General features: G+C 57.9%; 1 protein-coding gene across 12 annotated transcripts in view; it reads left to right on the forward strand.

The window, feature by feature from the left end:
* Nucleotides 1–22,607, forward strand: part of DLEC1 (DLEC1 cilia and flagella associated protein) — a 43,326-nt gene that overhangs the window by 20,534 nt on the left and 185 nt on the right. For 2 of the 12 annotated variants that reach the window (XM_045199765.2, XM_045199776.2), the window contains 27 exons: nt 127–217; nt 937–1,099; nt 2,210–2,402; nt 3,080–3,138; nt 3,766–3,925; nt 4,321–4,414; nt 4,626–4,756; nt 4,845–5,003; nt 7,651–7,790; nt 9,482–9,635; nt 10,274–10,384; nt 11,326–11,453; nt 11,767–11,958; nt 12,913–12,983; nt 13,405–13,556; nt 14,500–14,583; nt 15,523–15,638; nt 15,937–16,007; nt 18,379–18,584; nt 18,673–18,993; nt 19,101–19,195; nt 19,421–19,505; nt 19,696–19,914; nt 20,504–20,665; nt 21,753–21,906; nt 22,153–22,276; nt 22,331–22,558. In XM_045199765.2, the coding sequence (XP_045055700.2) occupies nt 127–217; nt 937–1,099; nt 2,210–2,402; nt 3,080–3,138; nt 3,766–3,925; nt 4,321–4,414; nt 4,626–4,756; nt 4,845–5,003; nt 7,651–7,790; nt 9,482–9,635; nt 10,274–10,384; nt 11,326–11,453; nt 11,767–11,958; nt 12,913–12,983; nt 13,405–13,556; nt 14,500–14,583; nt 15,523–15,638; nt 15,937–16,007; nt 18,379–18,584; nt 18,673–18,993; nt 19,101–19,195; nt 19,421–19,505; nt 19,696–19,914; nt 20,504–20,665; nt 21,753–21,906; nt 22,153–22,276; nt 22,331–22,558 (3,863 nt within the window). Of the gene's footprint in view, nt 1–126; nt 218–936; nt 1,100–2,209; nt 2,403–3,079; nt 3,139–3,765; nt 3,926–4,320; nt 4,415–4,625; nt 4,757–4,844; nt 5,004–7,650; nt 7,791–9,481; nt 9,636–10,273; nt 10,385–11,325; nt 11,454–11,766; nt 11,959–12,912; nt 12,984–13,404; nt 13,557–14,499; nt 14,584–15,522; nt 15,639–15,936; nt 16,008–18,378; nt 18,585–18,672; nt 18,994–19,100; nt 19,196–19,420; nt 19,506–19,695; nt 19,915–20,503; nt 20,666–21,752; nt 21,907–22,152; nt 22,277–22,330; nt 22,559–22,607 lie in introns of those variants that run through there. The other 10 variants (XM_045199767.2, XM_045199769.2, XM_053929625.1 and 7 more) reach the window with 10 other exon arrangements.

Below are 22,607 nucleotides of genomic sequence, written 5' to 3' on the forward strand. Positions count from 1 at the left end.
GGAGCCGGCAGGGAGGGGAGCAAAAAGTGGAGCGCAAAGACAGCATGCGTGTCTGAGGAGAGGAGCCTGGAAGGGGGCGTGGAAGCCCCCAAATGGGCAGTAACAGGGCAGTCTTCTGTCCCCCAGGTCTTGTTTCTCCCAACCAGCCTGGGAGAGGCAGAGCAGACCTTCATCATCACGTGTGACAACTGCCAGATAAAGGAGCTGGTGACCTCAGGTGGGCTTGTGTGTGCCCCCCAGGGGTGGGGCAGCGTGGGTCCCCGGGCTCCACCAGCTGCTGCCCTGGCACTTTGAGGGGATGCTGCAGCCTCCGTGCACCAGGGTCTAGTTTGGGGCCTCTTGCTCTGGTCAGGCCTTGGAGACCCAAGCCAGTCCCAAGGAGCCTTTTCGTGAGAGACAGATGGAAATCTGGAGTGAGATCTTCCATTGTTTCACTTCGAAACTCACCTTGATCTCCTTTTGGGGAATGGCCAGTGACTCTCACATAAACAACCAGATGCACCTCTAGATTTCTGTAGAGTTAGAGGGGCTCCCTGCTGAATTTCCTCCCTGCCCTTGTTCCTTCCTTCCTCCTTCCTCCCTCCCTTCCATCCTTCCTTCCTTTCTTCCTTCCTTCCTTCCCTCCTTCCTTCCTTCCTTCCACCCTTGCTTCCTTCCATCTGTCCATCCATCCATCTGTCCATCCATCCATCCAGCTATCCAGTTTCAGCAAGCATTAATGAGTGCCCACTCTGAGCTGGCTTATTGGAATCACCTCCTTTGGGGTGAAGATGTGGGGACATGGATCTCTGTGTTATTGACCCCCAATTCTCTTGTGTACAATTCCAGGGGTCCTGAGCACGTTGTATGTGGATGGTGGCGTGATGTCCACAATAGCCTTTGGCCAGAGAGCCCTGATTTCAGCCCCAGTGAATCCTCACTACCCTCTTTTGTCAGGAGTTGGGCAGCTGATTGCTTTGGATTTGATCTATATTTCTGGTGAGAAGAGTCAGCCAGAGCCTGGAGAGCTCACAGACTTAACAGCCCAGCACTTCATACGTTTTGCGCCTGAAAACCTTCAGTCCACAGCGAGGAGACAGCTGATCGTTAGAAATTCTACGTGAGTGGCCCCCATGCAGCAGCCCCCGCCACACAGCCCTTCTCCTTCCTCACCTGGCCGAGTTCCCAGCAGGGCGGCAGCCTCCTTCCAAGGTCTGGGGAGGAGCCTGGGCACAGGATGGAAGGATCCATATTGCACTGTCCACCATGGAAGCCACTGGCCACACGTGGCTACTTCAGTGGAAAGCAATTAAAATGAAATTTGAAACTCACTTCCTCAGTGGCACCAGCCACATTGTCGGCACTCACAAGCCACCCAGGTAGCCAGTGGCCATGCTATTGCCATCGCCCCAGGGACAGTGCTGCTCTAGGTCATCCTGGACCACCCTTAGCCAGGAACAGTGTTCCGGAGAGTTCCTGTCCTGCCCACGAGGGGAAGCCAGCCTCATCCCAAGGTTAGAAAGACTGGCCTGCCGGTTCAGTCCTCACTGCCATTTACTTCCTGATCATCCTCAGAGAGCCACCCTGACACCAAGACAGACCTCACAAGCCTCCCGGCCGGGCCGGGCCAGTGACCCCAGGCCTCACGCAGGCTTCTGTCACCCGGCTGAGGAGCCCCACACAGCCGCCATCCTCCCCGCTGACAGCTGCCGTCAGTAGCACACCTGGAGACCTGCCCCTCCTCTACCACGGAGTTGTCACCACTGCTAGCCAGTGGGCACCTATCTGGCCAGAGAGGCCCTGGGAGGCCACAGCCAGAGAGGTGGTGGGTGGGGACGGGGGTCGATATGGCATCTCTCGTGTGGCGGGAGGCACTGCAGAATGCTTGCCTGAGTCTGGGGGTGCCCAGGGCCTTGCAGTGTATGGTTGCAGCGTGGCCCCTGTATACACCATTTCTCCTGAGTCACTGTGGCCCTAGCCTCCAGCTCCTGTGGGTGGGGGCAGGGGGCTCTCTTAGGAGGTCTCCAGCTGGGACTCCCCAACCCATGTGATGTCCCTTCCCCAGGCTTCTCCATGGGAAGGGCCTGAAGGCTGGCCCAGCCACTTCCTGCTCTTGGGTCCTTTCCTGGTCCCTCCCGGAACAGGGCCCGACAAGGCAGGGGGCCAGAAGACCTGCTCCTTGCAGAACCGGGGCATGACCTTGGATCCTTGGTCAATGTTGCCCTCACAGGCACGTGGAGCTGGCCTTCCACTGGCAGATCATGAAGCCCAACCTGAAGTTCCTAATGCCTGGAGAGACCTACAGCGTGGACAGCATCCAGTACCACCCCGACAAGGGGACTGCCTTCTCCGTCACACCCGAGAGGGGTGTGCTCAGCCCCCACACGGACCACAAGTTCACCCTGAGCTTTTCTCCACACAAGGTTAAGATGGTGCCATCTTGGGAGTCACACAGGATTGGATCACGATATTTTCACCCTCTGGGCATATTCTTCAGTGGTACTGAAGCCACCGCTGGGCCTGACCAGTTCCCCAGCATCCAGCGAGGCTGACACTTAGCCAGGGTGGGGCGGGAGGAGGTGTTGGCCTCAGGGCAGAGACACTCGTTTGGCCTGGTCCTGATCCCGCACACTCTGCAGCCAGACCCCCGCTCCATCCCGCAGCTCTGGGTTCGTCCGTAGTTCTGCTACATCAAGGACATTCCTGTCCTTGTCGGGCCACAGTGGCCCCCAGAGAGAGTGAGGTGCAGGCTCCTGAGGGCAAGGTTAACAGCTCCTGGGTGAGAAGGCATGCGAGCTGGGGGCGAAGGGGTCCTGCTGGTGAGCTGAGAGGTCTGCCTCTCACCCCGCGTCCAGCCGCCTCACTGCCTGTCCTGGGAGAGTGTGGTGCCTGTGGCACACTGAGGGCAGCGTTGGGCCCAGGAGAGCCTCGCCTTCCTGCCCCAGGCCCAGCTGAGGGAGGCGCGCCAGCCGGTCCTAGCAGCCGCCCTCCTTCCCAGGTGGTGGGGAGACAGAGCAGGGAAGCTGCACTTGTCAGGACTTTCTGGGGGCAGCCTGGCTGGAGTGCAGTTTGTTCTCAAGGCGCTGTGTTTGTCTTGCAGCTGAAGGACTTTCACAGTGTGCTCCAGCTGGTGCTAGAGGAAGTCCCAGAGCCCACCAGGTGAGTGGGGACTGAGCCCTGGATGAGGGGTGGGTGGCGGGGGCTGCCTTCCCTGTGGGGATGCAAGGGAAGGAATCAGGAAGGGGTGGAGGAGCCACCTGACCCCCAGGAGGCATTGACTCGCAGGCCTGGTTCGGGCTCAGCAGGCAGGGAACAGAGCCTGCTGGACTCACTGAGAGCTCAAGCCGCCCTGGAACCCTGGAGCTGTGCCCCCGGCTCATTGTTACCACCAGGCCGCAGGGCCGGTGGCTCCTGGGTGGTAAAAATGAGGGAAGGTTTTGCCCTGTGGTGGGCGTTGCTACCAGCTCCTCCCGAAGCAGCTGTCAGGGTACCCTGGGTCTGCAGTCAGCGTCCTGTAGTGATCCCAGGCTGGGTGCTACACTGTGGTCCCAGAGGCAGCAGGGGAGGTGGCCCTGTCCCAGGCTTAGGTTGAGTTGCTGTCACAGCCACAAGCGTTCATCACTGTTCCAGGGTTTTGACTGATGTGTCTGATTTCAGGGGGCTTGGGCACTGTGGGTAGGGGAGCATTTTCTTTTCACAAAGCCAAAGACGGGACAGAAGCGAGGGCCATGCAGGGCCAGGCTCCGGGCTGTGTCGGCTCCTGGCTCATGGTGGGTCTGTGTTCAGTTTAGACCCGGAAAACTTCTCCAACACCGTGGATGATGTGATCGTCCTGGAAATCGAAGTGAAAGGCTCAGGAGAGCCTTTCCAGGTTCTCTTAGAACCGTACGCCCTCATCATCCCCGGGGAGAACTACATTGGCGTCAGTGTGAAGAAAGACTTTAAGGTGGGTCACTGTATCACCCCAGCCTAGGCTGGCCGAGGTGGTGCTGAACTTGGGCACAGGTGTAAGGAGAACGTGGCTGGAGGGGCGGATGGCGGTCGTCTCACAGAGGATGAGTCCCAGGGCCCTTGAGCCAACTTGGTTCACACAGAGGTTGGGCTGGGCTTGCCTGTCATTTTGTCAGCCACCCCGCCCCCTCCGAGTGACAGGGCTGAGGTTCCCACTGCTGCGTGCATGGGCCTGTGGCCGGCTCCGGCACCCACAGCCCTGCAGTGTGGCGTTGGTGCTGTTGGATGGCCAGGAATTGGCTGGGAGGGTGTCAAGAAGACCTTTTGTGAGCCCACAATCGCACAGTCCTTCTGCAGGCGCAGATTTGGTGTTTGGGGCATGTCTTTCAGATGTGGAACAACAGCAAGTCCTGCATCAGATACATGTGGGAGAAGATCAGTGACTGCCACATCATTGAAGTGGAGCCCTGCTCAGGCACCATAGGTACTGCGGGAGGGGTGGCGACCCGTCCGGAGCTGGCCGGGACAGGACACCTCAGGGTGAAGGGCCTGGGCAAGGGTTCATGGTGTCCCCTGATCAGCTCTGGCTGCAGCCTGCCACATGTGGACGAGAAGTCAGCGTAGGCCAGACGTCCAGGCCCGGCCACAGAAGGAACCTTCCCTTGCTTCCTCCACCTCTTTCCCCTCCCTCCCAGAGTCCAGTGAGGTCGAGGATTTTGAGTTGAAGTTTACTGGGGGTGTCCCCGGCCCAACAAGCCAGGACCTGCTGTGTGACATCAGAGACTCGCCCTGCCCAGTGGTGCTGCACATTGAGGCAACATTTAAGGTGCTGCTGGGTGGGCCTGGCAGGTGGCAGGAGTAGGACCAGAGACCATGCCCTGGTGGCCCAGTGACCGGGCCCTCTGATGTTTCAGGGGCCCACCCTCATCATCGACGTCTCAGCCCTTCAGTTTGGTTTGCTGCGCCTGGGGCAGAAAGCCACAAACTCGATCCAGATCCAAAACAGCAGCCCGCTCCCAGCCATGTGGTGCCTGAAGGAGAGCCCCGTCTGCCTGGAGGAAAGGCAGGAGACTGTAAGTTGTGCACCGCTGGCTCCCACGGGGCGCCCCAACCCCCCAGGGGCTGATGTACCTGCGTCGGGTTTGCACTGTGACTCTTCTGCTGGGGCATTCAGAGGGTTGAGGCTGGGAGAGAAAAGCCTGCCTGGTGATGTTTGCCTGACAGTGTCCCCAGTTCTCCCTCTCGCTGAGGCTGCTGGAGCCTTTTTACAGCAGAACTTGACCCTAAACTGGATCTTCCTGTTACTTTCCCCACTGTCTAGTGCAGAAATAGGACACAGGTTTCTCCCTCTGTCAGAGCAGCCTGAGTCAGGATGAGAATAGGCAGCTGAGCTGTGCAGGAAGCTTCCTAGGCCTCCAGGGAGGGACAGGCTGGGCTGGCTCACCCCAGGTTCCCTCCGGAACTTCCCTGGGACTGTGCCTGCAGTGTGAGTGCCTGCCACCAGGTGGCGCTTGGGCTTGGCTCCAGCCCAAACCGAAGGGCTCTGAAAAGAAAACCCAAGATTCATTTCCACTCAAATAGCATCTTTCTTTTCACTGTACAATAAGAAAACACCAAAAGCGGCTACGTATTATCATCCTCACATTTAAATCGTGGCCTCACATTTGGATATACGATGTGCAGTCCAGAGGCCAAGTCACAATGCATCAGTTACTCGCCAGCAGCTGGTAGCTGGAAATCACCGACCAGCCTCCCCCACTCCTCGCACCTGGTGGCCTTGGATCCCTGAGGGCTTCCTTAGGCTGTTGCTGCACCTGTGAGCCTCTGGCCAGGTGTGTTTGGTAACAGTGCCTCCCTCTGACTGCTTCCTCCCGAGGGCTCCGTCTTGCGTGTCCACTTTCCCTCCGGGTCAGGACGCTGCACACTCGCCATTCCACGTTCAGAAGCCGGGGAAAGACAGTCACAGCCACACTGCATTGTGTCTGCCAACACATGTTCCCTTCTCCAGGCTTCTCCTCTCCACTCCAAAGCCGCTCTCCCTCACCTGACAGCCTTACTTCTCTAGACGGGCACTCTGGAACTTGGAAGCTGTGACATTTGCGTCAAATCACAACCCATTGCCAATTGCCCTGCTATGCAGACTTGGAGTTAGCACTTCCCCCTGGGGCTCATTGGTCTCCCTGCTCGGACTGGAAACCACAGAAGCCTGGGACTGGGATTGGGGGCAGGCCAGGGTCACTCCGTAGGACAGGGACCATTTCCTCTAACGAAGCCTTACACAGAAGCCCCAGATCTAGAATAAAGCACGCTTCTCTGGCTACCCAGAGACCCCTTGTTAGGTAGCCCCTACCCCATCCTTCCTCTCCCCACTTCTGCGGAATCCCTGGGGTTTCACCAAGCACAGCTGGAAACTTGCGAACCACGGCCAACCTCCTGACTTGATAGAGAGACAGAGAGGGACAGGGTCACACGGCTGATAGGTGGTAGAACCCTAGGGGATCCTGGTTCTCTAATTCCTGGTCTATGTTTTTCTCCCACTGAGAAGAGTAACTACATTTTAGAATGGAAATAATGGTCAGGTTGTAGTATATTAAGTGATCAAGGCTTGTGGGAATCCTGTCTCTACAGTTCTCTGCATTTTGTTCTTTTGAGCTTTTAAAAGTAGTGTTGAGATTTGGGGTTGGTTCAAGTGCTCTCAGGTCAGGAGACCCAGAAACCCAGCCCCAGAGGTACAGCCACACCCCCAGGGCTCTCGGGGAGGTGCATGTGAGGAACAAAGCCAGAGAAGCAGAGGGGCTCTTTCCTTACCAGTGAAGCTCAGGCTCCAGACTCCGGCCAGAGCCCACAAGGCACTTTTTCTGTGAGTTAGGCCTCAGCAGCCAGTAGTACGGCCAGCCCACACCTTCCACCAGTGCCAGAGAGTGAAACTTCAGAAGTAGAGGAGCACAGGGCCCACACAGCACAGCACGGCCACCTGGGAGGGAGGGAGGGAGGGAGAAGGGACTGTGCAGGCCAGGCCCAGGTGGGGTGGACAGGCTGCCCTCCAGGCGGGCGCCTTGTACTCACTGTCTGGGCCTCATAGAAGGAAGAGACCAAAGAGGACACACCTCCCTCCTGGGTGTGATCTTACAATGTCCAGTGACACCTACTAGCCAGTGTGGCCCCTCCGGTGCTGTGGGGCCTCTCAGTCAGTCAAGGACAGAAAGAAAGGGGATAGAGAGCCCTTCTCAGGTACACTCACGTTCCTACGTTCCTAGCCCTCTTCCCTTCCCCTCCCGCTTTGTCTGTGCCGGGGAGGCGGTGGACCTGCCTGGGGTGGGGTTTGAAATCTGTGGCCACGTGAAAGCTTCACCTCTCCCCCGGTTCGGTGACTTGGCAGCTTTCCTTACTTAAAGCCATCAGGGTGTTGACCCAAACCTGCTCAGTGCAGCTGGGCAGGCCTCTCGAGCCACTGCACGGTCCCCACACCCCCCGGCATGTTGACTCTCATGTCTTGGCCACTGCATGGGGACCTCCTCCTTGGAGACTCAGTTCTGTCCTCTGACTCCCAAGACGCTTGCCCCACTGTGCTCCCTACCTGCTTGCCTCCTTCTGGATCCCACATGGCTCTGAAGACCTGAGGGCAGCCTGGGGGTGGTCCTCGTTAGGCAGGGCCAGCCCCAAGTCCTGCGGTTCCAAGTGACCACACTCCTTATCCTTCTGGCTTGGCCTCCCAATCAGGTTTCTCCTTTCAACCTTGAGCCGTCCAGCGGCCAGGTGCACCCTCTGGGGGAGTGCAGAGTGGACGTCACCTTGGAGGCGCGGCGGTGCCAGTGTCTGCGGACAGTGCTGGTGCTGGAGGTGGTAAACGGGCCCTGGAGGTAAGCGGACGGGGGAGCCCTTGCAGCGTGCTTTCTGTGTATTCCCAGTGTATTACGTGTGATTAAGTATTTCTCTGTAGACATCTCAGAATGTGAAGGTGTTAACACATGTCTATCCTATAGAATTTGGAAATCACAGAAGATAGAAGGTAAACATTGCACATACCCCGTGACCCATCGTGAGCCCTTCTAGACTGACCCCCAGAGGACACTACCCACATGCAGCGGCAGCCGTGTGCTCGTGCGGGAGTCCCCAAAGCCGGGCTGTTCGCAGTAGCGACAAACTGGAGACCATCAACACCGACGGGGACAGACACAAAACAGTCGTGGCATATTTCAACGAGTGAATACTGTGATTGCACACTGAAGGCTTCACAAGTTATTAGTGATGTTCCCTCCCACCCGCCCTCCCTCCCTCCCTCCCTCCCAGAATTTCTTAAATATGTGAAAATAGAATTGGCCCTGGCCGGGTTGCTCAGTTGGTGGAGCATTGGCCCGTACACCAGAAGGTTGCAGGTTCGATCCCCATTCGGGGCGTGTACAGGAGGCAGTTGACCGATGTTTCTCTCTCTCTCTCTCCCTTCTCCTCTCTCTAAAATCAATAAACATATCCCCAGGTGAGGATTTTTAAAAATATAATTGTAAAATAAGCCTCAGGTACCCGTCACCTACCTTCAGTCATTATCAAATCACCACAAATATTGTGTCGCCCACACGCTCATCTGCTCCTCCCCGCCCCCTCCCAAATTATTTCGAAGCCTAGGATTTGTTTTCTTAGGCTGGCTGGTGGAAATATTCTGGAATAGGTTGAGTAGCTGTGGTGCACAGGTGTTTCTTTTACTATCATTGGCTAGGCTGAATACAGTTACACTGCTTGTTTGCAGGCATCTCTGCATGTATTTTGTATTTCATTATGAAACGTTTAAATGCTGCTTTTAAATCTTGATGGGTTACCCGCCATTCATCATACAGAAAGAAAGGCTGCCGCAGTTGTATGGGTCTGTTTCCAGGTTTCCCACATGTTCCCACTGACTGGTGTTCGCACCCCTGCACCACCAGCGCGCGGTCCTGCTGACTGCAGACAGAGAACGCGTCTTACCGCCCAAGGCAGTGGTTTCCTGCCTTAGCCCTCTTTTAAAAAGTTGTGTCAGTCATTCTGTGTCTTTTGTCTTCCCATGTAAGTGTTATCATCAGCTTGTTTGTATCTACAAAATTGTTGCTGTGAGTTTGACAAGAATTGTGTGAAACCTGTGGACCAACTTGGGGAGAACTGGCGCCTTTCCTGTGGCGGCCCTTCTAGACCGTGAACTCAGTGGACCACCCCCCCATCCCACTCCCCCGCTGCCCCGTTTATTAAGTCGCCTTCGAGGCCTTTCGTCAGTGTCTTTTCGTTGTCAGCACGCAGGTCCTGTACGTGTTTAGTTAGATTCATACCTAAGCATTTCCACTCAGGGAGCAATTATCCATGGCGTTGTATCTTTATTTTCCACATGTCCACTGTTAACGCACAGAAGTGTGGTTGACTCGCATGTGTTGATTTCACACCTGTCACTTGGCTGCCTCGTTACGTCTAGGACTTTTTATAAAACAGATTCCTTGGGACTTTCTACATAGACCGCGTCGTGTCATCTGCAAATAGGGATAGTTTTATCTCTTCTGATCACCGTGCCTTCTCTTTCCTTGCGCCCCAGCTACCTCCCGGTGTATGCAGAGGTCCAGGAGCCCTACGTGTACCTTCAGAGCAGCCATGTAGAGGTCAGCAGCTTCTACCGGGGCGTGCCCGCGACAGCACCTGTCACACTCATCAATGGCACGCTCCTGCCCACCCGGTTCCACTGGGGCAAGGTGAGCGAGTCCGCCTTCAGCACCAGAGGCCCAGGTGGGGGGGACGTTGCCCCTCTGGCGGCCCCAGAACAGATGCTCAGCCTCCTTTCACAGCCTGGCCTTTGCCCCACTGTGCCCAGAAAAGCTGGGCCCCTCAAAGGAGCTGCACATATGTCTGGAAGGAACCTTGGCCTGCCTCCAGGGAATTCCAGGTCCCTGTCTGGGAAGGAGCCTCGGGTGCACACAGCTGGACCTCCCAGCCCGTGACTGGTCCTCACAGCTGCTGGCAGCCCAGCTGAGGCACTGTCCATGGGGCTGCCGGCAACCTGCTCTGCATGCCAAAGCAGAGGGGTCCACATCCCTGTGCTTCAGAGGCAGCTACCCTTTGCTCCCCATCACCTGGGCCTCCCAGGGCAGCTTATGTAGCCTGTAACCAGGCTATATTGAAAAATGTGAGGTCCATCCGGCATGGGGAAGGAGAAGAAAAGGGGCCTGTGGTTTATCCCCACCAGTAAGCATCTGGCCCTACTGGTCCTGCTGTGGGCCCCAGCCTGCCAGCCCCCCACAGAGCACGCAGCAGTGCGGGGCACTCTGCCTGGGCCCCTGGTCCATCCTGGGCGTCCAGCATGTGACAACAGGCCCACCCTTGTGTCTGCCAGCTCCTGGGGCACCAAGCAAGCTTCTGCAGAGCAAAAGTCTCCCCAAGACGTGGCACACTGGGCCCCGGTGAGGAGCTGCAGCTCAGTCTGGAGTTGACTGCTCACACCCAGGTGAGCAGGGGTGTGAGGTGGGCAAGGGGCTGAGACGACACCCCGTGCCTTTCTGCCTATGCGCCCCCGCCCCTGGTCTTTGTGGAGGGAGGGGTTTGCCGTGTTTGAGTCTGGGTCCCCCATTCCTGTGGGCCTGTTCTTTGGGGACGCCAGGCCGGAAAGTCTGGAGCGGGCTTGAGGTGCATGTGCCCTGGAGCCCACTGGCCACGTCGAGCCTCCAGCACCAGGCTCAGCCCTCCCCGGGCCATGCTCTTTGGCCACAGGCCGGCCCTCCTTTCCAGTTTGTGCAGAGATCCAGAGCAGAGCTGCCGCTCACGGCAGGCCCCGTGCTGGGCACTGCTGGGTGGGGGCACTAATGGGCACCCAGGTGCCTCCTAAGAAGGGCACGGCTTCTCTGTGGCATGGTCCACAGGAGAGCCAGCAGGGTGGCACACAAAGAAGAAACTTCCTCCTTCAGAGACTTGCAGATGTAGGCCCTAGGTCCTCTCTGGCAAACATGGGGACCGTGGGCTTCCTTACGCAGCCGAGCCTGAGCTCTGAGGTGACAGACAGGTGGGCCCATGCCTGGCACGGAGCAAACCTCACTCAGGGAGCGTCTGGCTTCTGTGGTGGTGGCTTCATCAGAGTAAATGTGCAGCTTCTCCGGGGTCTGCCTTGCAGGTCTCCTTTCAGGTGGGCATTCCCAGATGTTTGGAGCAGACATAGATAGGAGCCCTGAGGAAGGGGCTGGACCTCCTGGGGACAGTGTGTGGCTGATGGGCAGGACCCATGGCTGGTGGCTTGCAGAGGGACTAGGGAGCTCTCTGCAGAGAGAAGCTGGGACAGAAGTCAAGGCCTTAGTACTGAGCACCCCCCACAGCAGCCACCTATGCTGGAGAAGGCCTGAGGCTCAGGTCTGGGACTTAGCTGTGGTGATGTCCCCCCGATGGGCTTTCTTCCAGGACGAGCTCACCGATCTGGCCCTCCCTTGCACCGTGTCAGGCATGAAGAAGCCGCTGGTTCTGGGCATTAGGGGAAAACTCCAGGGACTGCAAGTGGGCATCGCCATCTCTGCAGAGGGCTCTGACAGGTTAGCCCAGGGCGGGGGCGACCACACGGAGGCCCGGCATTGCCCTGGGTACCAGCCTCCTCCTGGCTGATTCCTACGGCCAGGAACAGCCCCCTCCCCACCTCTGTGGGAAGAGATTCCTCTAGCCCATCCCTGTCCTCTCTGTTCTTTCCCCACACACTTGGAGGCATGGTGTCCAGGCAGGTGGGAGATGGCGGGGGACAGGGCTGTGGGTCCCTTGGTCTTCTAGACAGCTCTCACACCCCCACCCATGGTGGCTCACTGGGCAGGGCCGAGGGTGGCATGTGACCTGGTGCCCATGGGCATGGGGCAGTGTCCCCAGCACAGAGCCAGGGCCAGGCTGCAAGGAGGAACTCCTCCTGGACTTCGGCTCGACGGTACCACTGAGGACCCACGTGAACCGCCAGCTCATCCTGACCAATCATTCCCCGATACAGACTCCTTTCACCCTCCAGTTTGAGTACTTCGGGAGCCCTCAAAACAGCCTGAGCCAAAAACCCAACCTGTAAGTCTGGCTTCTCCCAGAAGCCATCCCTGGGGAGGATGTGGCCAGGTGGGGTTTGCCCCGTGGGCCTCTGTGGGGCTTAGGTGGCCAGAGGCAGGTGGGCGTGAGTGGGAGGGTGTGTTTTCATTGGTAGACCTAGGGAAACACAGAGAGGAAACGGCTGCTGCCACCCACCCCCTGGGCCCTGGGGGCGGGGTGGGGGGCGGAGGGTCTGGGAGAGGCTGGGTTTGAGGCCCTCCCCTGCTCATCCCCTCCCTTCCCCTGGGATGAGGCCCTCATCCTGCTCTGCTGGCTGGAGGGCTTCTGAGTTGGGTGAGGGAGAAGGCTCACTGGAGGCAGAGAGAACTGTGGGGGCAGAGATGTGGCAGTGAGGCGTTCCTCAAAGCTGTCACTTGAAAACAGCCACGGGGAAGCGTTTACACCACAGAAACTGGCAGTGTACCAGCACGTCACGGCAAACACCTTGCTGCCAGATTGCCCAGGGCAGGGGAGCCCAACTTCAAAACCACTGCCAGCGACGGTGGGGAACCCCTAACAGTTTCTAAGCCATTGACTTTCCCACTCCAGAAACGTTAGGGTGCCCGTGGTGCTGGGCAGGTGTTGGTGGGAGAGGCTGGCAACAGGGGCCTGTGGCAGAAAGCTGGGCAAGAGATGGGGAGTCTGGGCTGGGTTAGTACCTGGGGGTCACCAAAGCACAGAAACTGGGGTTAGGGGTCCCTACCCCAGAGCCCTACTGAGTTTCTTGGGGGGAAGCCCCTGGGGCTAGGAGCTGGCTTTGGGTGGTAGGGATGTAGCAGGAGCAAAGACCCGAGAAGAAGGTGAAGAAGAGACCTGACCCTCCCTCCCCTGCGAGGAGTGGACAAGGCTGTCTTCCTCCACCGGGCACCTGGTTGGATGCTGGTTGCCGAGGTCTGGGTGGCTTGACTCTCTTTATTTGTGTCCCGGCTGGTGAAGCTCTGACATGTCTCCTGCTCTGCTGAAGACGACACGGATTCGCCAGCAGCTGGCCAAGCGGGAGCAGCTGGGTACGAGTCCCAGGGCCAGCGCCAAGCCCAGGCCTGGCCAGAGTGGGGTTTTCCGTGATGTCCTGAGGGTGTGGACACCAACCATCTCAGTGTCTTTCCTAGCAAGGTCCCCGAGATGGCTGTGGCCCCCATCCGACAGCACCCCTCTTTTGAATGTGGCCTTCTCCTTGGTAGGGCATGAGGAGCACGCACAGGATCTGACTTTGATTTGGGATGGGTGGCGGCTCCAAAGGGTGGGCTCCCGCTGGGGGCTGGCCCCTAGACTCTGGAGTCCTGGACAGAGGGCCTGCTTTGCTGGACCAAGGAGAGGCTGGAGGGGTCACGTGTCTGGTGTAGTGCCTTGCTCATGCCTAAGGGTTTGGACCTCATTCCCCACCCCCCACCCTGGGGTCCTGAATCCCCTTTCCTGGTTCTCCCCCAGATTTTATGGAAAGCATGTTGTCTCATGGGAAAGGAGCTGCCTTCTTCCCCCACATCTCCCAGGGCATGCTGGGGGCCCGTCAGCAGCTCCGCATCAACATCACAGGCTGCGCGAACATGTGGGGCGAGTACTGGGACAACCTCATCTGCACGGTGAGGGCTGTCAGGCGGGCCATGGCCTGGGGTGCAGGGAACCTGACCCTGGCCCTCACCTCCAGGCTGTCCTCTCTCCAACACATGGCCCTCAGCCTCTCACATCTCACCAAGTGAAAGGACTTGAGGCGGGGTGGGCCTCTGCACCTGCAGCAACCACTGGGATTCAGGCAGGCAGCATCCTTGTGAGCAGTGGAAGCTTCCACACCTTTTCCCATGGGGTCCCTTGGCTGGGGCCACACTGAGGAGGGCAGAGGGATCCAACAGGATGCCCACCTGGGCCCGGAACCGGGAGGTGGGGAGTAAGTGTGGAGAGACATCAGTGTTCTCCCACAGCCATGTCCTCGCCTAGCCCTCAGTGTGTTCATTCATCCTCCTGGTGGTTGTTCATTCATTGACTCACTCACTCAGCGTGAAATTGAACACCTACTGCACATAGGTTCCGGTGTGGTCTGCTGGACCGGGGCGGATGCAGGGACGAATAAGGTAACAGACAACCATCAGGGGGCTTCCTTGGTTAGTATATAGGATGAAAGGTGTACGTCATCCTACACTGTTTAGTTAGGGCACAGAAGATTTTCATGAACTGTGTCGTGTACTGGACAGGTTAAGTATAGTGGATATTCGCTTTACATTGTTTGTATTATGTATGACAAAAGGGTTGATCACCTAAATAGAGAGAGTTCTTAACTAAAAAGGGGGACAAAGCAGCCCAGGTGCAGCTCAGGTGGGCAAAGGGTTTTTGAATAGGCAATTCAGGAATGACAAATACGAATGACTGATGAACACACGATAAGATGTCACCCTCACTGGTAACTAAAGGCACGCCGAAATCCTGGTTTTGGTAAGAGTCACAAGGTTTAAAAGAGGTGGCAGAGGCACAGGGGAAAGGGTGCGCTCTCATTGCAGGTGCGGGCCGGGAAATGGGTGTCATCCTTTGCAGGCACTTTTGCTGTGTGCTGGGCACACAGGTTTAAAGGTTCCCCAGGGAGAGAAGTGGCCGTGTGAACAAATATCTTCGAACCAGGTTTCCTTCTCTTCTCCCAGTTGTTTGTAACGGGTGGGGGGGTTGCGGGCGGGGGAGGAAACAGCCTAAGCACCCACATCTGTCAGTAGAAGATTTGCTAAAAATCTGGGCTACACCCGTGCAGTGGGATTCCGCACAGCCCATCAGAGACGCTGCGAACCTGCGTCAGTAAAATTGTGTGTGGTGACGAGAAACGAGAAGGTGACTGAAACAAAAGCGTGCCCGTCTGCTCCCCACTTGTACCCCCATTTTACGTGCACCGGAGAAGTCTATCCAAATAGCTGCATGTGGAAATGCGGGCAGTTGTGGGGTTATGCTGGGAGTGCAGGGTTGTGGGTGATTATCACACTGTGTTTTACATTTTTTTAAAAGATTTTATTTACTTTTTAAAGAGAGAGGAAGGGAAGGAGAAAGAGAGGGAGAGAAACATCAATGTGTGGTTGCCTCTTGCATTCCCCTCTTGGGGACCTGGCCCGCAACCCAGGCATGTGCCCTGACTGGGAATCGAACCAGCGACCCTTTGGTTCACAGGCCCACACTCAGTCCACTGAGCTACACCAGCCAGGGCTGTTTTTTAAAAACTATTTTTTACTTTTTATTAGGAGAGAGAAATAACTAAGTTGTTTCCATGTAAAAAGTACAGAAATTGTGAAACGGGCCGTGAGAAGTGAAAGGTGGTCAGGCTGGGGGGTCAGTGCCGGCCTGGGCTGGGCAGGACTGCAGAAGCAGAGGGAAGGGCCGGGGGCCAGCCGGGGAGGCTGAGTAGCCCTGACCACTGGGGTGTCCAGGGTGAGGCTCCGACAGTGCGGAGAGAGTCCAGGCCCAGTTGGGACCAAACCATGGGGACCCTGGGCTGGCGAGAGAAGGAAAGGCCTTGCCTAAAGGGAATGGGGAGACAGTGGGCGACAGGAATGACAAAGGGCTCGTGTGTGTTTGCAGGTGGGGGACCTGCCACCCTCAGTCATCCCGGTGCACATGGCTGTGGTGGGCTGCCCCATCAGCTGTTTGAGGGCCAGCTGCATAGCCGACCAACCCCAGAAGGAGTCTGTGATCAGGTGCCCCACCTCTACCTGGTTCCCTGCCCCCAGGAAACCCTCCAGCCTCTAGCCTGGGCTGCTCTCTCCTTGCTCTTCAACTGGCCCAGGGCCATGTGCTGCCCCTCAGCAAGAAGGACCCAGGACACGGTTGCTCTGGAGGGGAGGGGGCCGAAGGGGCCACACACACCTCAGATGGCTTTTGTGGCCTGAGGTTGGTCCCAGACCCAACTCATGCCCATGGTTCACTGGGCACTGCATGGGGAAGCCCTCCCGTGTGCTGGCTGTGGCTGGGCTGAGCCTGGTCTCCTGCCTCCAGGTTCAGCACCCAGGTCTCTGGAGGAGATACAGTCACCCGGGTCCTTCGCCTGAATAACTCCAGCCCCTGCGGTGAGACGCTCACAAGATAAATTGGGGCTGTCGCTGTAGGTTGTGCCCTGTAGTGGGCCAGGCTGGGAGGGAAGTTGGGGCTGGGAGAAGCGGTGGCCCCAGACCAGAACCTAGAAGCCCAGGTGGCCTGTGGTTGCTGAGGCAGGCCCCCAAGGGCTAAGGTGGGGAGTGACCAAGCCAGTGGGGGATTGTCAGAGAGAGCCATTTGTATCCTTGAGGACAGGACTTGGCCTTGGCCAACCCTGGGCACAGGGACAGACACGGGCAGGAGGCACCTCTTGTCACTCCTTTAGCCAGAAGTACCTGAGCTACTTGCCAGGTTCTGTGGAAGGAGATGGGGATGCTGAGGGACTAGGACAGCTAGGCCTCTGTCGAGTGGCTTCTGCCCAGATGGGCAGGACAGGCAACAGGGTGGGCCGCCAGCACCTTGACTGCATGGGGTGTGACTGCGGGGGTAGGGCCAGAGTGCTGGGGACTGCATTTTCGTGGAGGGCTGTTCGCACTTCCAGCAGTTCTATGTTTTTAGAGGCTCTATTAGATGCATTTGAGAACTGAATCCTCACAAACGATGCCTTTCATCGCCCTGCCTCACGTTGTAACAGTGCTCCGCCTGGTCGCCCATGGCTGGCCGGCATTATCTCTCGGCCCACCCCCTCGTTTTCACCCTGGTGACCATGATGTGTGTTTCTTTGTAAACAACAGAGAGCTGAGATTTCTAGAAACCCAATCTGACACGCTCTATCTTTTAAGAGGAAAAGTCAGTCTATACATTTTTTCCTTATTTTATGAGATATTTTACTTTAGTTTTCTACTTTCTTCATTTTGCACGTTGTGACTTTACTCTGTCTTCCCTTTGTTTTGGTGGGAATTTCTCTTCTACTTTCCTTTCCTGTAGTGGTTACCTTCCCTCCCTTGGGGCTCATCATCACCAGCACATTTCTCTGCCTTTACTTGGAAGTGAGATTGCCCGCTGACCTTCAGGGTGTGGGGGTCACACACCTCGCTGAGAGTGATGTGGTGGGGTGAGAGGCAAGTGCCAGCTAATGACCCTAAGTAACACAAGATTGGGAGCTTTGGGCATGTGATCACCAGCTATTCCCCAGGGCCCAACCACTGAATCAGGTGTTACCTGGGGTCTGGACGAGAGCTGAGGCAGAGGCAATGAGGGACAGTTTGTCCTCTGAGCTTGCTGTGACAGGGAGAGAGATGGGGGTATTGGAAAGGTCGTCTGGCAGGGGGAAGCATATTTGAGGTGAGGGGACCTGCCCTCCTGTAAGTGCTGTTGGGAAGCAGCTAGGAGAAGGGAGGCTGGACATGGCTGGCCCCTGAAGATGGGGGTGGGGACAGGGTTGAAGGCTGGAGGGGAGGGGAGATGGGATCACTACAGAGAGATGTGGGTGGTTGGGACAGGACTTCAGGGGCTTGCTGATTTGGGGGCTTCTGGGAGGCAAGGTGGGACCACCAGCTAAGTGTCAGGGAGGCAGTGGAGGTGCCAGAAGACAGGGAAGATGTGACATTTGTGCCAAGGAGAGCTAAGCAGGCAAGAGTGGTGCGCAGCATGGGGGCAGTTTAGGTTGGGGACAGATTTAGGGGGGGTGGTAAGCTGTTTGGCATGGATGTGGGGGACTTTCTCCAGTGGGGCCCAGAGGGTCAGTTCAGTTCATCCAGGGCTAGGTTTTGCCAGGCAGGTGGAAAGATGGGGGCAGAGGAGATGTGAGAATCCTGGCAAGACAGAAGTTGACGTGGTGGTCCCCAAAGAGTGAGCTGGCTGGGGAAGGCAGTGAATGTCGATGGGGGCTGATGGTGTGGGGGAGAGTAGGGGGATGCAGGAGTTGGAGGGCCCAGGGAAGTCAGCACACAGGCCAGCAGAGGAGCCAGGGGAAGAGCACGGGTTGCCTGGGTTCATGCATTTGGACGTGCAGACCTGGCCCTGCGACCTGGAGGACTAGGGTGACAAAAGCCTGTAGACTTTTTCATTTATTTTTTATTTTTTAAAGATTTTATTTATTTTTAGACAGAGGGGAAGGGTAAGGGAAAGAGAGGGAGAGAAACATCAATGTGTGGTTGCCTCGTGCACCCCCTACCTGAACTGGCCCGCAACCCAGGCATGTACCCTGACTGGGAATCGAACCGGTGACCCTTTGGTTCACAGGCCTTTGATCAATCCCCTGAGCCACACCAGCCAGGGCTGGACTTTTTTTTATATAACCAGAATTGCCTGGAAATGACAATAGAGAGGAAGCGAGGCCCCCTCCACACTGACTCTGGGATAACAGGCAGCCACCAAGGGGCTACAGGGAAGTGGGGGGAAGGGGAAGATCTACCTGGTTTTGCCTCATTCCTTGCCCCTCTTTACCTCCATCTGCCCCAGACATCCGCCTGGACTGGGAGACCTATGCCCCGGAAGAAAAGGAGGACCAGCTGGTGGAGCTGCTGGTGTTTTACGGGACACCTTTCCCACTGCAAGACCAAGCTGGAAATGACCTCCTATCGCCTGAGATCCCCGACAGCAGCAGCTCCTTCTGGTCCCCAAGTGTCTCTAATGAGTCGTTGTCCAGCCAGGAAGCTGCCCAGTCTGTGAGCGAAGGGGGGTCTCAGACTGGCTGTCCAGGTGTGGCTAATGGGCCTTGAGCCTGTGTGAGCCTCGGTGAAATCTTGATGACAGGCCGAGGACAGCTCCAGGGCCAATGACAGGGCCTCACAGATCATCTCAGTTGTCCTGCAGGGGCACGAGGGAGTGCCCTCTGACCAACCGTACCGCATCAGCCCCAAGCAAGTGGTGAGTTGGGGCTGGGCTGGAAGAGGCCCCACGGGTCAGACAGTGGCCCTAAGCAGTGCTAAGGCTGTATGCCTGTGCCAGGTGGTCCCTGCAGGGGGCAGCAGCACCATCTCCATCTCCTTCACTCCCCTGGTCCTTGGCCCCCACGTCCTGCACAAGGTGGAGTGTGTTGGCTACGCCCTTGGCTACATGAGCTTGGACAACGAGGTGAGCCCTCCTGGCCCAAGGTGGGGCCACAGCCACTGCCTCTCTCCTGGGTGGCATGCCGCCTGCTCAGGCCAGCGACTGCCAGTGATCAGGCTTGGGCTCGGTAGGTGGACAGGGAGCTTCCAGGGAGGAGGCGGCGTCTGCACGACTTTGCTGTGGGACCCCTGAGGTTGAACCTGCATGGCTATGTGAGGCCTGCACAGTGAGTCAGCCAGGCCACCTGGCCTCCCTTCATCCCCTGTGGGGAGCACCCTTACCTGGCACCGGTGGGGACCAGACAGGGTTCTGGGAGCAAGACAATGGGAATGGGAGTGATGAGCAGCTAGCAGGTGAGCCCAGGGAAAGGCTGGTCAGGCCCAGATGAGCAGAGTGGGGGCAGCCAGGGACCAGAGGCCCAGCCTGGTCCCGTGATGCCTGTCGCTGGTAGGCTAAGTGTGGAGCTGGACTACGGCCGTGGCATGGAATTCCGGCACCAGGCCAGTGACCTCATCCCCGAGCAGCCCTGTTCTGGGGTGAGTGTGCTGTCCTCCTCGGCCCTGACAATTTATCTAGACCTCAAATGTCCCTATAGGCCCTTCTGAGGCACGGGTCTTAAGAGCCTGAGTCCCCGTCCCTAACAGCCCCATCCCGACCCCAGAGCCACAGGCTTGAGGAGAGGGGACAGATGTATCCCTAGCCGCCTCCACCTCTGTGGCCACCCAGGTGCTGAGTGAGCTGGTGACCACCCACCACCTGAAGCTGACCAACACGACGGATATCCCACACTACTTCCGGCTCCTGGTTTCCAGTCCCTTCTCCATTTCGCAAGATGGAGCTAGCCGCCGGCACAGGGCTCCTGGCCCTGGCCGGGAGCCGGAATGTGAGGAGGGGCCGGCAGCGGCAGGCAAGCAGCTGGTGCTCCACCCGCGCGAAAGCATGCTGGTCAGTGGGGGGTTTTGGGGTCCTCCCCCTCGAAGAACACACTCCCCTGGGCCAGTCACCTTCTTTTCTCACACATGCACACACGTGTGCAGACACACTTCACCCTCATGCATTTGTACCCAGGCACACACACAGACATTTGCACCCCAACTGCATGTGTCCCCCTACTCCAGAGTGACTTGATGTCTGAGGAAGGCAAAGCTGACTCAGACGTCCTCCTCCTTAAAACCCATTAGAGGCTCTGGTCTGTCCTCTGGACAGACACAGGCCTTTCAGGACCCACCAGCTTGGTCACAGTAGGGGGCAAAGGACAGGCACAGCTGTGTCCCCAGTGCTAACGGGTGCTGGGCACAGAGCAGGACAGTGTGGAGTGAACACGCCTGGTGGGGGGGGGGGGCGTGTTTGCTGGGGTCTGTGCTGGGCAGGGTTGTGTCAGTCTGGGCCCTACAGGCCAAGCTGCGTCACCACTGAGCTGGGACCTTGTTGGGCCTGCAGAGGCTGTGTGAGGGCAGGGCAGGGCTCCGGGTGGGGAAGCTGTCACTGTCTGCAGCAGCCTGAGGTGACTGACAGCTTGTTCCTATCTGCTCAGGTGGGTGTGTGCTTCTCACTGTCCCTGGAGCTGCTCTCCTATCAGAGGCTCCCAGCTGACCAGATGCTGCCCGGAGTGGACATTCAGCAGAGCGCGAGTGGAGAGAGAGAGATGGTGTTCACCCAGGATCTGCTCCTGGAGTACACCAATCACACCACTCAGGTGAGTCCCAGGCCTGCCCCACACACTGAGGATGGTGGAACTGGGCTGGATTCTGTCTTTGTGGGGTCGGAGGAGGACAAACCCCAACAGGGGCCCTCAGAAATAAGAGGAGCCCAAGCCCTTGCCTTGGAAGAGGCCTTGCCACATGGAGAGGTGAGGGTCATTCATCTTTATTTGACCTAGGAGTTCAGAGCCAGATGAGATACTATACGGTGAAAAGGCAGGAAAGGCTTCCTGGAGGAGGCGGCATGTGAAGCCTCTTATTAATCACAGTTTAATGAAAAGAGAAACTACAACAAAGTCAAGCCAAGGGCATGGACTGATGAGGACATGACAGTGGGGACAGTGAGCATCTGAGGGATGGCCCTCGGGCACGAATGGGGCTTTGCGCCCCAGGGTGAGCACCACAGGCATAGATCTGTGGGCTGTGACAGAAGATCACGGGGCTGTGGGGTGGAGCTGAGCTGGCAGGGCCCAGGGGTAAGGTGCAGGTGAAGAGCTTAAAGGGCCTGGGGGGTGGATTTCAGAGAGGCCAGAAAGAAGGGTCCAAGCACTGGAACCAGGTGGGCCCTCCAGCGTGGTACCTGGGTAGCTGCTGGAGCCCAGAGGCAGGGGAAGCAGGAGTGAGGTGGGTTTGGCTGTACCTGAGGGCGGTATGGTGGTGGGGCTGCCAGGAGCCAGGGCAGTCAGGGCACAGGAGGAGGCTGATGTCAAGAGAAAAGGGGAGATGGCTTAGAGCCCAAGCCATCACATAGGACTGGGCCTTGGGGCCCCCACGGGAAGGGGGAGGAAGGCAGGAAGGCACCTGACCAGGAAGCAGAAACCACAGAGCTTGATCAGGGGACAGGTGGCAGGGGGAGCTGATGGCACCTTCCTGGCCTCTACCTGTGCAGAAGCCCACCAGCAGCTTCTGGCTTTAGATGGCGGGGCCGGCCCTGTCCACCTCCACGGTGCTGCCTGTGCGCTCAGAAGCATCAGTGCTTGGGGTCAGCAGAGCTCACATATCCCCGAGACCCTGGCTCAGAGCCCAGCAGGAGTGGGCCAGGTCGCCTGGTCCCCCACCAGGTTAAAGACTCTGTCCCCTTAGGTGGTGCCCCTGAAGGCCACCGTGGCCGTGCCCGAGCTGCAGCTCTCCACCAGCTGGGTGGACTTTGGGACCTGCTTTGTGAACCAGGGGCGCGTCCGGGAGGTCTACCTAATGAACCTGAGCGGTTCCCGGAGCTACTGGACTGTGCTGATGGGTATGTCACACTGGCCTGTCTGCCCACTGCTCCCCTGTGTGGCTGGCCCGGGACCCCCAGGAAAGGGGCCCGTGTGTTTTGTCTGCACAGGCTGGCTCCCCAGGGCTGGTGCCACCTGAGAATTCCTGCAGGGATGGCCAGTTTGCCCATCCTAAGTGATCCCCCTAAGAGATGAAGGATCAGGGCTTCCTGGGGCAGCGTGTGGAGCCACCTGCCCATGTATATGCTCCTTTCCCCTTGGTGCAGGACAGAAGAAGCCAGACAAGGGCCCTGTGGCCTTCGCGGTCTCCCCAAGCAATGGACTGCTGGAGGCGCGACCAGTCAATGGGCCTCCGACCTCCACCGCCCTGCAGGTTCTCTTCACTGCCAGGTACAGCCCCTCCCTACCTCCCGGGCACTGCCCACAGCTGGAACTCCACCTCAGCCCCGCCCCCTGCGGCCCCACAGGAGGAACGAGCTGTACGAGTCCACGCTGGTGGTGGAAGGTGTGCTTGGGGAGAAGGCCTGCACCCTGCGGCTCCGGGGCCGAGGCTCTTACGATGAGAGATTTGTGTCACCCTACCAGCTCTGAAGCTCTGCCCTCAGACCACGGCCCATGCCACCCACCCCCCACCAACTTTGGAAATAAACATGGCGCAGAGCTAAGGAACAGGTGTGCCGTGCAGGGACACACACTGGAGGACCTCTGAGCAGCGCCTGGG

The sequence above is a fragment of the Desmodus rotundus genome, chromosome 8 (assembly GCF_022682495.2).
Source record: "Desmodus rotundus isolate HL8 chromosome 8, HLdesRot8A.1, whole genome shotgun sequence".
Lineage (NCBI taxonomy): Eukaryota > Metazoa > Chordata > Mammalia > Chiroptera > Phyllostomidae > Desmodus > Desmodus rotundus.